The sequence below is a fragment of the Amblyraja radiata genome, chromosome 7 (assembly GCF_010909765.2).
Source record: "Amblyraja radiata isolate CabotCenter1 chromosome 7, sAmbRad1.1.pri, whole genome shotgun sequence".
In the NCBI taxonomy this organism is placed as follows: Eukaryota; Metazoa; Chordata; class Chondrichthyes; order Rajiformes; family Rajidae; genus Amblyraja; species Amblyraja radiata.
In genome coordinates, this window is record NC_045962.1 from 39,013,779 (window position 1) to 39,029,655 (window position 15,877).

Sequence of the window (15,877 nt, forward strand, 5' to 3'; positions counted from 1 at the left end):
AGCCCTTTACAATGAATATATGAATTCTTGCATTTCGACAATGTAAACACTTTTCTGAACTTTGTATCTTCATAAATAGCAATGGTCAAGCAATACCCCACACAATTTTACATTATGCATCATTAAAATGGGTTGCGTTGTATTGCAAAATGGTATTCTCTAATCAAAAACGTATCTGGACATATATACATCATGCCATTATATAATGGATATAACTACAATTAAATTATATGTATACAAATAAGACCTACTATATTAAAAGATGGCACCCAGATGTGGGATGAATATCTATCTCTTGCAATTGGATATTCTGTTATTGTACTTTATACTCTACTACTTTGGACTGCACTACAATCTTGTACCATTTTGATATTTTGCACGTTGCATTTATTGTTATCGGTACAATTACTGTAAGTATACTGCTTACTCTATGAGCATTTGTAAACAAGGAGTTTCAATTGCATACTGGTGTAAATTATAATAAATTAATCTGAATGTCAATCTAATACTGCCCATTGTAGATGCTTTTAAGGACATGACCTTATTGCTCCTAGCTTCATTTTTGTACATTTTCTTTGGCTCAAAGAATCTGCTTTTTAATGGTACCAAACATTTACAAAAGTCTAAACTTGCCCAATGAATGGTGTCGCTCTAAGGTAAAACAGCTGATTCAGTTACCAATGTGTGATCAACTTTTGTCCAACAGCTGGTGTGGTGCAAACCTGACCAAATAGATGGGCAGCAAGAATTTGGATGGAGCCAATGAGATAGGAATCTAGCTCCAGATTGCAATTCAGCCATTACTATTGCAAAGTATGTTTTTGAAGGGAGAAATGGTTTCAACTATGGCAGTCAACATAGTTGAATCTCTTCGCAATATTTACTCACAAGGCTAAATATCAGCCATAGGAAGAAGAAAATGGTAAATAAAAACCAAGGACTGCAAGAAGAGTTGATACAGAACCATCAAAGTGAAAGGAATTGATTTCTGCTGCCTAACCTAAGTATTTCAAACCTTTTGTGCTTATATATCAAACTGGACCAAGTGGGACCCATTGGGTTTCGTCCCCCAACGCGGGGGGGGGGGGGGGGGGGGGGGGCGTCACAGGGGAGGGCTGGTCTCCGAACGCAATTTTTCACCACTCACCCATAGGTCCCAATAGTCACCACTCTCTGGAGAGGGAGGGGGTGGGGGGTAGAGTGGGAGGGGTGATAGAGGGGGGGTGGGTAGAGAGGGAGAGGCGGCAGAGAGGGAGGGGGTTAGAGAGGGAGGGGGATAGAGGGGTAGAGAGGGAGAGGGGTAGAGAGGGAGGAGGAGGTGGAGGGGGTAGAGAGGGAGAGGGAGGGGAGTAGGGTAGATGGAAGGGGGGTAGAGACCATATCCCATCTCCCTCCTCCTCATTTTCCTCATCCTCCTCCCCTCACTCCCATTCACTGCCCCAGGACCTTCCCAGGTCATAGAGCAGCACCAGGGCCTGGACAGCTTGAGAGCCCATTGTGATTGGTGCACTGTGAGAGGGACTCAGCTTGAGAGGCCATTGTTACCGTTGGCAACGGTCATTGTGGCAGTTGGCAGCCAGCTTGAGAGCCCATCGTTACCGTTGGCAATGTCCCATTGTGATGTCATTGTGGCAGTCGGCAGGCAGGTTGAGAGCCCATTGTGATTGGTGCACTGTGAGAGGCATTGTGACATCATCACTGGACGCACTTCGAGAAAGCGGTTTTAGCTTTTTTTGAAACTTTAAATCATAAATAACTTTGGAAATATAGGTCGTAATGCGACAGGAAGATGTTTATCGCTTCGACGGGAAAAATGTGAGTAGAATATGTGAAAATGGGAAGGCTGTTGTGTAGCGTTTGGAAGAAGATAGGAAGAAACAGACCAGAGTGACACATTGCCGGCACAAAGAGTTTTATTAATATAGACTCCGAGTGTCTGTAATGTTTTGTCTTGGTAATAAAACATTTCTCAAACACAAAATAAATATAGTTAATATTAAAGCGATATGTAATAGTTTTCTGTCATAAACATTAAGTTTTCACAAGTATTGATAAATGGATAATTGTGATGGGTACTGTTTTGGTCATAATAATAAGCAATATACAGGTACACTGCCTTTTATCCGAAAGCCTTGGAACCAGACACTTCTCGGATTTCGGAATTTTTCGGATTTCGGAATGGAAGATTTTTAGTGTAGATTAGGTAGGTAGCGCGGGCGGCTTGAAAAGTCTGGAGCGGCTGCCTCCTCCCCGGAGACCGGGGAATCATTGTAAATCATTGCTTAAATGTTAGTCAGTTAGTTTGGAGGGATTTTATGTGGTGGGGGGGGTGAAGGGGGAAACTTTAATTCTTAGTTCCCTACCTGGTCGGAGAGGCGGGGAGCGGGCAATGCCTTACCAGGTCGCCGTGCAGTAAGCTCCGGAGCGCTGTGGCCGCCGACTCCCAACATCGCGGAGCTGGGGCTCCGACCTCGGCGGACTCTACCCCTGGCTGCGCGGCGCTCCAAATCCAGCGCGGCCCGCGGCCGGAAGCCCGCAGCCCCAGCTCCGCGATGTTGGGAGTCGGCGGCCACAGCGCTGAGATACCAGTGGGTAGCGGGCAATGCCTTACCGGGTCGCCGTGCAGTAAGCTCTGGAGCGCTGTGGCCGCCGACTACCAACATCGCGGAGCTGGGGCTGCGGGCATCCGGCCGCGGGCGGCGCTGGATTTGGAGCGCCGCGCAGCCAGGGGTAGAGTTGCCGGGGGCGGAGCTCCAACCGGCGCCGCCTGCGGCCGGACGCCCGCAGCCCCAGCTCCGCGATGTTGGGAGTCGGCGGCCACAGCGCTCCGGAGCTTACTGCACGGCAACCCGGTAAGGCATTGCCCGCTCCCCGCCTCTCCGACCAGGTAGGGGACTAAGAATTAAAGTTTCCCCCTTCACCACCACCCCCCCCCCCCCCGTTCACATAAAAGCCCTCCAAACTAACTGACTAACATTTAAGCAATGATATACAGATGTTTAAGTGTCTCCCCGGTCTCCGGGGAGGAGGCAGCCGCTACAGTAGTACAGACCTGGGTTGACCGTGGGTCGTTTCGGGTAAAGTTTGGCGCCAAACGCGAGCTTTGGTGTGCAGACGACATCCTGGAAAAAATGTCCAGTTTTCGGAGGTTTTCGGTTTACGGAACTCCGGATAAAAGGTTGTGCACCTGTATATTACTATTGATGCATCTATTTAATATAGTTAAACTAATGCTTGAGGTTACCACTCTAATGTTAGCAAATGTGGAAATAGAAATGGAGTAAGTCATAGAAAGAAAGTTGTTCGTTTTTAAATGTAAAAGTATTGTCCATGGCGATTGAGTTCACCATTGGAAAATAGGGAAGAAACACTAAATTAAATATCAAGAGTTTAACCAGCATCAATTCTAAACTCGTTTATCTAGAGATATGTCTTTCAAAATGAGCACATACACATATGTATACGACAAGAACAGATATAATGAACTGAAAGATAGCAGGTCATTTTTGTATTCTATAACATGATTATGGGACTGTTTCTAATATTTTAAAACTATATGATAATTACACAAACAAAGTCAAAGCTTCAATGCTGTTATGATGATTTGAGTAGAATCTTGTTAAACCTCAGAATAACGATGGGAAGAATGAACACAGTATCGATTTTATTTCACCCTGGGAAAAGAGTGGTGCTTGACAAATCTGAAATTTCCCAGCATGACTCTTTCGCTCTGAAGCAATGAGGAATGAACTTCAATGTTTCAGTTATGATAATTAAAATATTTAAAGAAACCCAAGCCAAAGAGAAAACATTCCTTTGTCATGATCCAATTTACATAACAAAAGTCCTGCACTTTCCTAAATGGCTTCAAGACATTGTTTTGACACAATAGATAGGGTAGTGTGGTAAAGAAGGCTTTTGATACATTTGACTTTATCCGTCAAGGTATTGTGTATAGAGGTTGGGATCCCTCACCTGAGACTCCTCTATGTCCCGTAGTTCTGCACTTGCTCCACCTCCCCCCGGACCGAACAAGGATAGAGTTCCCCTGGTCCTTACCTGTCACCTCACTAGACTTCACATCCAACACATCATCCCACCACTAGTCACATCTTCCCATTTTCTCCTTTTTCCGCTTTCCTCAGAGACCGCTCCCTCTGCAATTCCTTGGTTCAGTCATCCTTTCCCACTAAAACCACCCCTCCGCAAGTATTTACCCCTGCAACTGCAAGAGATGTAACACCCATCTCTCACTTCCATCCAGGTGCTCCTGCAGTTCTTCCAGGTGAGACAGAGGTGCACCTTCGCCTCCTTTAACCTCATCTACTACATCCGGAATACTGATATGGCCTCCTGTACATCCGCGAGAGCAAGCATAGACCTGGTGACTGTTTCTGTCCTGGGCCTCATCTATTGCCAGAGTGAGGTCACACACAAATTGGAGGAACTCATATTCCGATATATCCCAACGGTATAAACATTAAATTATCTCATTTTAGGTAACCTCTCACAACCCTTCCCTCTTCCTCCTCCTTCCCCTTTTCCCCACACCCCCTTATCTTTGCCCACTTCCTTGTGCCCCACCTAGACTCACACCAATTTCCACTCTCCACCTTCATCTCCACCTACTCCAGCTTCACCTCTGACTTCACAATTTGCATCTCTTCAATCCTTGTGTTTCACAGCTTGTTTCAACTCTGGTCTTTGTCCAACCATCTGCATATCAACCCACCCGACTCCCCCCCTCAGCTTTGTTCACCTATTACCAGCCAGGCTTTGACTAGCCCCTCTTTTTTTCTTGCTTTCAGTTTCTGTTTAATTTATTGTCACGTACACAAGCTTTTGTTTCCCTTCTATCTTCCCCTTCCCTTACAATCAGTCTGAAAAAAGTTCCTGACCCGAAACATCACATGTCCATGTTCTTCAGGGATGCTGCCTGACCCACTGAGTTACTCCAGCATTTTGCTTCTTTTTATTTGTAAACTAGCATCTGCAGTTCCTTATTTCTACTCTATAGAAGTTAGGACGTTGTGTTACAGTTGTCCACTATGTTGGTGAGGCTGCATTTGGAGTATGGTGTTCATTTTTGAGTACACTGCTATAGGAAGGATGCTATTAAGCTGAATAGAGTGCAGAGAAGATTTACAAGGATGTGGCCAGGACTCAAAGATCTGAGCTATGGGGAGAGATTGAGCAAACTTGGTGTGTAGAATGGTGTGGGGCAATCTTATACGGGTGTATAAAATCATGACGGGAATTGAAAGGGGAAATATACAAAGTATTTTAACAAGGGTAGGGGGATCAAGCAATATAGGACATAGGTTTAAGGTGAGAGGTGATTGTGTAATAGCAACCCCAGGGGCAACTTTTTGACTCAGTGGATGGTGGGTATATGGAGCGAACCGCTAGAAGAGGTAGAGAAGCAGATACAATAACAACATGTAAAAGACACTTGCATAGGTACATGGATAGGAAAGGTTTAGAGGGATATGGGCCAAATGAAGGCAAATGGGACTTTCTTAGATGGGGCATCTTGGTCGGGTGGACAAGTTGAGCTGAAGGGCTTGTTTCCGTGCTGTATGACTCTATAATGGCACAATACACCTTTATTGCAAACAAGTAAGAGGGGAAGCACTGTGACGCCGCTGGTAGAACTGCTGCCTCACAGCGCCAGAGAACCAAGTTCAATTCTGCCCTTGGATGCTGTGTTTGTAGCGTTTGCATTCTCCCTGTCATCACATGGGTTTCCTCCTTGTGCTCTGGCTTCCACCCACATCTTAGAGACGTGCAGGATATTTTGGTTAAATGGCCTCTTCAAAATTGTTTAGGGAGCAAATGAGAAGGTGGGATCGCATAGAACTAAGTAAGTGGATGATCATTGGTCGGCGTGGAGTCGGCGGGCCGATGGGTCTGTTTTCATCGAAGGTAGACACAAAATGCTAGACTAACTCAGCGGGACAGGCAGCATCTCTGGAGAGAAGGAATGAGTGACGTTTCGGGTCGAAACCCTTCTTCAGACTGATACTGCCTGTCCCGCTGAGTTACTCCAGCATTTTGTGTCTACCTTCGATTTAAACCAGCATCTGCAGTTCTTTCCTACACATACGGGTCTGTTTTCATGCCGTACTTCTAAACTAAACAACTTAAATATCAATGCAATCTCATTATAGCAGTACAGCAGAGGGCGCTCTGAATGAATAAATACTTACAATCATCTGCTCCTCTTTGTCCCCACTTTCCTTTATTATAATCCTCTCAATCTCCTGGTTAAGACCCTCAACGCTGTTGCGGAATCGGGGAACGCTCAACTTTGAAATTGGAATTGTTACGGGAATCAAAATAGTCTTTGGAATAGATGTCTATAACACAAGAAATTGGCACATCAGTACTGAGGAAACAGCACTTCATAAATTAAAATTCTACAAAGTAAAAGCAAAACATAAAATGCAATGTCTGGTTTATAATGACCCACTTGTGAATTCTTAGTCAATCATCTCCAAATTATTTATACTAAGGCATCAAAATCTCATTTTTCAAAACCTTTTTATATACATTTCAACATATCTTTATCTTTCCAGAGGTCTATAAAGAACGCACCCAAACTTGTCTCTCTTTAACTGCACCTTGCAATGCCAAGGGTCTAATTGTGTACCCCCCCTCCCCCACTCCTTGGTGGGAGGTACTTTGGCTCTATTTGGTGCTACTTTGCAGTTATCCTATACTGCTGCTTGCTGCTGGCCTCACATATTCTCAACAATTCTGCATAAAATTTCTTGACAAGTACCCCAAGGATCATTAATTATGACACCGATAAGTATGGGTGAGTTTGGACATCTGTTGCTGATACTGAGGTCCACCAATTAAACATTTTTCTCACCACTATGCTATTCTTTTTTTTTTAAACAATTAAACCTCTTGGGCACTGTTGGTACAATCCCAGCACCCCTGAAATATCCTGGACAATCACCAAATTCTTTCAGCTTCCTCCCCTCTGTTATTAGGTTTCTGAATGGTCCTTCAATAGGACAGGGCTGTGTCCGATTCACCTCTACCCCATTGTGAACATTGGACTCTGTCTATGTACTGATGTGTTACAATGTTGAGAACTATATTCTGTATTCTGTATCTTCCCCTTTGCTATATCTATTGTGCTTGAGTATGAATTGATTGTATTTAGTTTTCGACTTACTCTATCACAGTCAATAGACAATAGACAATACGTGCAGGAGTAGGCCATTCGGCCCTTCGAGCCAGCACCACCATTCATTGTGATCATGACTGATCATCCACAATCAGTACCCCGTTCCTGCCTTCTCCCCATATCCCCTGACTCCGCTATCTTTAAGAGCACTATCTAGCTCTCTCTTGAAAGTATCCAGAGAACCGGACTCCACCGCCAGAATTGCACATACTCACAACTCTTTGTGTCAAAAAATGTTTCCTCATCTCCGTTCGAAATGGCTTACCCCTTATTCTTAAACTGTGGCCCCTGGTTCAGGACTCCCACAACATCGGTAACATGTTTTCTGCCTCTATCGTGTCCAAACCCTTAATAATCTTATATGTTTCAATAAGATCCTCTCTCATCCTAAATTCCAGAGTATACAAGCCCAGCCACTCCATTCTCTCAGCATATGACAGTCCCGCCATCCCGGGAATTAACCTTGTAAACCTACGCTGCAGTCCCTCAATAGCAAGAATGTCCTTCCACAAATTAGGGGACCAAAACTACACACAATACTCCAGGTATGGTCTCACTAGGGCTCTGTACAACTGCAGAAGGACCTCTTTGCTCCTATACTCGACTCCTCTTGTTATAAAGGGCAACATGCCATTCGCTTTCTTCACTGCCTGCTGTACCTGCATGCTTACTTTCATAGACTGATGAACAAGGACCCCCAGATCCCGTTGTACTTCCCCTTTTTCCAACTTGACGCCATTTAGATAGTAATCTGCCTTCCTGTTTTTGATACCAAACTCCTCTTGTTATGAACATTCCCTTTGTTCAACACAGTCCTGCATCTTTCCTAATGGAAACTAACTTGTATATCTCTCTTTCTCAGTTCTGACAAAGTTGCAGACCTGAAATACCTTCTGACTTTTTCCTGTATCGTGTCTTTGTTTCAGATTTCCAGCATCTGCATTTTTTTGATTTTCACAGAAAATATGTAATTTGGTCTTTTCAATATTTAGCTGGGGTTAATATTTACTCATCAAGCACTTGGTGTCAGGTCACCAAACTGACAACTGGACAGGTCAAGAGATGACAATGTGATAATGCTGGATGCTATTGAATACAGGAAGAAACTCTTTTTTTTACAGTTGGTGCCTCGCTACATGGGGATGCAATTGGTTACAGACAGCGGATTTCTCCTTTGGTTTACAGCAAAGTGAGTTTACTCGGCCAAACTGTCTTTATTCTTTAAACGAAAATAGATATATCAGGAAAACAATGTTAGAAATACTCAGCAGTTGAGTCGGCATCAGTGGAGTTAAAACATTAACTCAATTTCTCTTTGAACAGATGTTCAACGGGCTAAGTATTTCCATTAGTTTATATTTCTACATTTATTCTTTCTTGGAGTTTTATTTTCAGCGTCTATTATGGCTGCACATTTCAATGAAAGCATGAGATCCTCATGCAGTTCATTCAAAGCAGTAGAACAGAGTAACAGGGCATAAATTTGCACTGACAATTGCACAGTTCTGAGCAATTCAATTTGACAACAGTTAAAATACCTCCCTGCAAAAGTGTGTCTCATTGCTTTCTTGACCAGGAAAGGCTTTGTGGCACTTCGAATGGAACGGGAAGCTCATAAACAGCAAAAGTGAAATATTAACTGTACAACTTACATCTGACAGAAATCTCAGATAACCAAGCATTTAACTAAAATAACCTTTTTGTTCCCATGAAATTAAAAAATGATTTGCATGCCTTTCCTATTATTGATGCGGGTAAAATAAAACATCATATGGATTATAACTGGAGCCCAGAGAATGTAAACATTACATCTCAAACAACCAATCAGGACCTTGCAGAACGACCTGCTCAAAACATTGCCACATCAGAGAGATCGCATTGTGATAGAAATGCTACTACGTCCTCCATTACTGTACCCCCTAAAAAATGTAACTCTTGACAACTAAAAACTGTATTTCTCAAATCAAAGATCCTTTAACTCAGAAACTAATATGTTAACAAATATATGAACCAGTTATGTAGATTAAACTATTTTGTTCCTAATCTGCAAAGTTGATGCACCTTCCTCTACAGTGGAACAAACATTTTTTGAATATAAAATGCATGCCCTTAATTTTTTTTAAATAATAATGCTCAATACATGAAATGCATTTAATGGTGATGTTATCAAGCATGCAATATCTATCGGTTACATAGAATATCTCCAGTAGCAGCATCTTCCTCTTTGACCCACGACTCACTATGCACAATTTATATTCCATTTGTTTTTTCCTCTAAAGCAATCCCCTCACCTCCTGTATTAACCTGCTTGTAGACATTGCAAATGATAAATTTCACAGCCTTCTGAAGAATCTTCTGACAATGTGAGCATCCGCACATTCCAGGGATGTAAATAGCCTGGCTGGCGCACCTCTCTCCTGCAGCATGGAGTCCTCTCATCAATAAACCTCTATTTGCATATCAATGACGATCCAAGTTTGTGTGGCTTTTACAAAAAATGTGTCCTGCATTTCAAATGACTCTTTTTATTCTTGACTGTTTTACTTCACCAGATCTGCACAAAGTGCCATGTGCCTCATGGAGCCTACCAGACGGCAGACAGCATGAACTTTCTCTTCTGACCAAGCATCCCAGCCCCCTCCATCAGTAGCAGTCACAGCAGAGGTGCTATAAACCCTTTTACCTACAGCTAAAACACGCACTGCGGGAATTAGGGCTATTGAGGGATGAGTGACTGTTAAGGAAGATATTTTATTGGTTGAAGGCTGATGAGCATCCTCCCCCATCAAGGCTTCAATCAATCGCAGCACACTAAACAATTCTTACAACAGTCAGTTTCACTTTAACCCTTTGACTACAGCAAAGGATGTTTTTGTTTTTAAATCCAGTAGCTCTGTTGATTTACATCCACAAAATATCAAAAATATTCAAGCTCAATTAATGAATTTCAATTAGAAAAATACATGAACATTTCTTTATCCTCATTCTCAAATAGAAAAATAAATCCATGTTCTGGTTTCCCCTCTGGTGAATACAGCAACTGAAGACCAAAAATAACACCATGAGATCCAAATGCACAGCTAAAAATATCTATTATAAAACTATACCCATTAAGAGCTTAAATGTTTCAAACTATTTATGCAATATTATTCCTTCTAAGTCAAGAAGTGAAGATATAGCATTAGCTGTAGCTTTACAAATATTAATTATAAATTCAGTATTTGACCTTTCCGGCATTACTTTTCAAATATTATAAATTCAGTATTATGGAGCCATTGCAGGATTGCTTTTCTAAAGCGAGAACCATCTCTTGCTTCCAACCTTTGTCCAAAGCAATCCAAGAGCATGTCAAATTCTGTATGCCATATTGAAATATGGCCAAGTTTCAATATTATGGCGATAGCAGCCAAGTACAAATACATTCAAAACTGGACATCTGTTTATATATTGGCACATGACTTTCACACACTAGTAGAACTGATATTCACTCAAAAATTCAAGATTTTAACATGTCGCACAAAATTCATTTTAAAACGTAGCATGGAAAATGTCCAAAATTTACAAGATGTCAGAATATCAAGCTTGCACATTGTAATTCACAAGCAGTAGTTAAGACAATGTGTTAAATTTCAACCAAATAGAAATGACAAATTCTGAAAAGTTGAAACATAATAAAGAAATACCCAGCAAGTTGAACAGCACATGTGGAGAGAAAAATAACTTTTTAGGTTGATGACTTTAGTTAAAATGCAGAATCACATGCAACTTTGAGAAGGTTATAGTCCATTCAACGTTTCTTGAACAAGTACAGCATTGAGATTTCATCTGTTCATCAAGCAGTATCCTATCAATCCTTATGATGAAATCACAAATATTTTTAGCACCTTGAAATACTAATAATTAGTATCAGTATATCAGCAGTATTATTTCAGCATTGGCTAAGAATTCCCATAAGCTAAAAAAAATGGGAAGACCTGTTATAAATCTCACCCTCTTTAGAATTGCCCCAATTTTTGCCCTAAACAGCTCCAGGCAAAACTAGATGGTCAAACTTTGCCATGTTGCACGAGTTTCTAACCTCAGCTCCTATCATCAAGCCAATTTACTTCCATGTCTGTAATAATCCCTATTCATGCTTTGCCCACAATCCATCTACTTTTCCAACCTATAGTTTTCAAGGGTCTTTGTTTACGTCCTTCCTACAATTTGACCAAACTGTCAACAGTGTTTGCAGGTGGACACAAAATGTTGGAGTAACTCAGCGGGACAGGCAGCATCTCTGGAGATAAAGAATGGGTGACGTTTCGGGTCGAGACCCTTCTTCAGAAGTCACCCATTCCTTCTCTCCAGAGATGCTGCCTGTCCCGCTGAGTTACTCCAACATTTTGTGTCCACCTGCAAACACTGTTGACAGTTTGGTCAAATTGTAGGATTGGGACGACAGATGGCACAATGGGCTAAGTGTTCGGCTGGCAACCGGAAGGTAGCCGGTTCGAATCCCGCTTGGAGTGCATACTGTCGTTGTGTCCTTGGGCAAGACACTTCACCCACCTTTGCCTGTGTGTGAATGTGTGTGAATATGTGTGTGAGTGATTGGTGGTGGTCGGAGGGGCCGCAGGCGCAGATTGGCAGCCACGCTTCCGTCAGTCTGCCCCAGGGCAGCTGTGGCTACAAAAGTAGCTTACCACCACCGAGTGTGACTGAGGAGTGAATGAATAATGCGATGTAAAGCGCCTTGAGTATTAGAAAGGCGCTATATAAATCCCATCCATTATTATTATTATTATCTCCGATTCCTGAACATTTAAATAGATGCACTAAGAGTCAAATGGTTACACTAAGGCTCTGGCCGGCCTTGAAAAATCACATGGTACAAATCCTACAATGACTGGACCTCTGGATGTCCTGCACAATATTCACCTCTCAACTATCATTAAAATAGATAATCCGGTCATTTATTTGTGTGGCCTCAATGGGCAGAAATTGACTGTGGCATTTCTCTATTTTAAAACAGTGACTTCACATCAAAAGTATTTTGTTGGTTGCAAAGACATGAGATTGTATCTAGAGTCAGAGTCATACAGCACAGAAACAGGTCCTTCAGTCAACACCGACTATCAACCATTTACAATCCTACATTAAACCATTTTTTCTCATCATCTCTTCCTCAATCCTATCACCACAATAAAGTCAATTTACAATGGCCAATTAACCTACCAACTCGCATGTCTTTGAGATGAGGGATGAAACGAGAGCACCCACACAAAATCCATGTGCTCACATAGAGAATTTAGAAACTCTACACCGACCACACAGGTTGAACCAGGTCTCTGATACCGTGAGTCAGCGGCTTTACTAGCTCTGCCACTGTGCAAGACCATATTGAAAAACAGTCTCATTATATTTTATATGCTAAAAAAATACAACAATGGAGGTTATCAAAACGGTATGGAGGTTATCAAAATGGTGCATCCTTAATTCCATAGTAACTGACATAAGTTTTTCCGTAGCAATTGGTTTAAAAATCATTGCGTTACTAGAATACAGCAACTTAAATTTATGAACATGCTTATATTGCTTTTCATTGTATATGTTTATACCGTCAGTTTTTCCAGATATGCTCAAGGATATTCTCAAATAGAACTTGACATTAAGCTGAAAATGAAATATGTTAAATGACTTAAGTTACAGAAGACTCCTTTCTTTTTTCTTATACAAAAATGTTTACCTTAAAAGGGGAAAGGCAGAGGAGGAGGAAGAGAGGGTTTGTAGGGAATACAGAGATTGAAGCCCAAGAGCACAAGGCACAGCTGCCAAATAAAATCCACAATGCTCATCCAAACTAGGACCGGCACAGACATTTGATGAGCAGTCTGGAAGGGACATTAACAGAAGTGGGATCCAAAAAGAAACCTGCAATCCATTATCTATTCTCAGCTCTAGAATACCCTTCCTATAACTGTACAAATCTCTACATTTCCCTTTTTTATTAACCCAGTCATTAAAATGTCATCGACCTAACTATTATGTCTCTTACGCTCAGTGTCAATTGCTGCCTGACTAAACGTGGTCGTAGAGTCGGAGAGCAGGAGGAATCATAGAGGGGGTGCAGCGAGAGAGGATGTTGTAGAACTCTCGTCAAGAGAAAGGAGGAAAACATCTTTAAAGTAAGCATACCTTGAGGAGATTTTGCAGTGGAGCAGATAAAATGTGCAGGAAGGAACTGCAGATGCTGGTTTAAACCGAAGATAAACACAAAAAGTTGGAGTAACTCAGCGGGACAGACAGCATCTCTGGAAAAAAGGAACAGGTGATGTTTCGGGTCGGTCTGAAGAAGGGTCTCGACCCTAAATGTTCCTTCCTACACAGATTTATTAAAACTGGTGCACACCAGGCAGGCACGTGCCGTCAGGGCAGGCAAGGTAGGCACTGCCTACCCCGACTAAAATTATATAATGGTAATTACTAAATATAAATAGTAAAGGCATGGGAGAATTATGCCTGTCTAAGAGATCGATCTCTTAGGTAGGCATAATTCTCTGTGCCTTTTATCCGCAGTACTTGCAATTTGCGAAGGTCTGTGCAGCTCACGTGCCATCAGCGCTGCTTGAAGCCGTCAATGACAAGCGGAGCTGAAGGCAGTTCCTTTCACAGCGTTTGGGGAGTCTGGCCAGCGGTAAAGTTGCGGGGAGAGCAGGAGTGTTGAGAAGGAGGGGGTCGGGGATCGGGGATCATGCCAGTAACCCACTTGCAACGCTCCAGGCACAGAGCCACCGCATTGAGGCCGGGGGGAGGAAGTAGCTCGGGTGGCTGCGAGCGGCCGCCGGGACCGGACAGCGGAACCAGCCGCCACCTCAGCTACTTCTGCCGGCCCCCGCTCAACTCTGGCAGTGCTCTCCGTCTGAAAACCTCTCTCCTGCCACTCCCGGCCTCACTCATGTCAGTCGCTTCCCGCAAATCCTTAAATTCCGACAGCGCGATTGAGGTTACTCGGCTGTGGGAATTTAAGGATTTGCAGGAAGTAGCTGACATGAGCGAAGTCAGCGAGCAACAGGTGAGAGGTGTTCAGACGGAGAGCACTGCCAGAGGTGAGCGGACCGGCAGAAGGCGCTGAAGTGGCGGCCAGTCCTGCTGTCGGGTCCCGGCGGCCGCTGGCAGCCACCCGAGCTGCTTCCTTCCCAGGCCACAATGCGGTGGCTCCGCATCCGGAGCGCCGCGGCAGTGGTGAGTGAGTTACGCGCATGATCCCCGACACCCTCCTTCTCAACACACCTGCCCTCCCCGCAGGTTGACCCCTGGCCAGACTCCCCACACGCTGTGAAAGGAACTCTCCCCCCAATTGGTCCCTTGAACAAGTATTGTCATTCAATAAGATGACCACTGATTCAACTTGTCCCGGTGTGCTCCCGTTTTCCCCACCATCTCTCCACCTGCCATCACCCTTCACCCCCCACCCATTCAGTAATTCAGAATAAAGGAGAATTGGAAGCCTTGGGCAAATTGAATTGTTACTGTCTTTATTTTTATTTTTACGGAGAGAACAATCTGCGCATGCGCGGTTTAAGATTTTTTTTTAAAGCCGACTGACTGCCTACCTTGAGTAATCACTCACGGCACGTGCCTGACACCAGGAGACCAACCAAAGCTGACCTCCTGTGTGTGACTTTGGTATGGTTTTTATATTCTCAGATGACAATAATACGCAGAAACTTGATTAAGAGTAAAACTAGGTCTTGATTACAGAATGGAGCTCAGTTGACAAGATTACACAGAACCTTGCTTAACTATAAAATGAGGTCTTGATTACAGAATGGAGCTTACAGAAAGACTTAATTAGGTAGCAAACAGAATAAAATGATTATCCACAAGTCTAACTTCGTTGACAGTAGATCCAATTTTATGTTACAACAATGGGTGCATGCTATAACATGATCCTTGAAGTTCCTGAAACGTGGGTGTCATCACTGATGCATTCAATGTCTCTGGTGTTAGGCTTTGTCTGCAGTTCTCTGTCACCACCTTAGCACAATCCACATTCCTATTTATTAGTAGCCCTCCATTCTTTCCTCTACAACAATCAGGCCAGGAAGTTAGAACATTGATGAGGACTCATCTCTTGTTCGCTGACAAATCAATATCGGCTTGAACCAACCATTTAACATGTCTACTTCCTTTGGTCATGTTTGTACTTTGTACCTCAATTCCTTATCTAATACGCACCTAGACTCAAGAGATCTGAAAAAAATATCAGAACCAATGAAAAGAAGATGATACAGAAGATTAAGATGTAGGGGATTTGCGATGACTTGATTGTATGGATTCAGAACTGGCTTATTCAGAGAAGACAGAATGTTGTGGTGGAATGTAGATATTCTGGCTGCATGTCTGTGACCAGTGGAGTTCCGCAGGGATCTGTGCTGGAACCTCTGCTGTTATAAATGACCTAGATGTACATGTAGATGGGTTGGTGGGTACGTTTACTGATGACACCAAAATTGAACTGCATTGATCTGCAGAGAGATCTTGGTGTCTAATGCCATAGCTCACTAATTGTGGCAGCACAGGTCGATAGGGTGGTAAATAAGGTGTATGGTATGCTTGCCTTCATTGCTAGGGCCATTGAATGTAAGAGTCAGGAAGTCGTAATGCAGCTATAGGACTTTGGTTAGGCTACAT

At 43.0% G+C, this 15,877-nt stretch overlaps 1 protein-coding gene across 1 annotated transcript in view; it reads right to left on the reverse strand.

The window, feature by feature from the left end:
- The window catches only part of fam117b (family with sequence similarity 117 member B), a 92,722-nt gene that overhangs the window by 20,904 nt on the left and 55,941 nt on the right, over nucleotides 1–15,877 (reverse strand). The window contains exon 5 of the mRNA XM_033024273.1: nucleotides 6,210–6,359. Within this exon, the coding sequence (XP_032880164.1) occupies nucleotides 6,210–6,359 (150 nt within the window). The remainder of the gene's footprint in view (nucleotides 1–6,209; nucleotides 6,360–15,877) is intronic.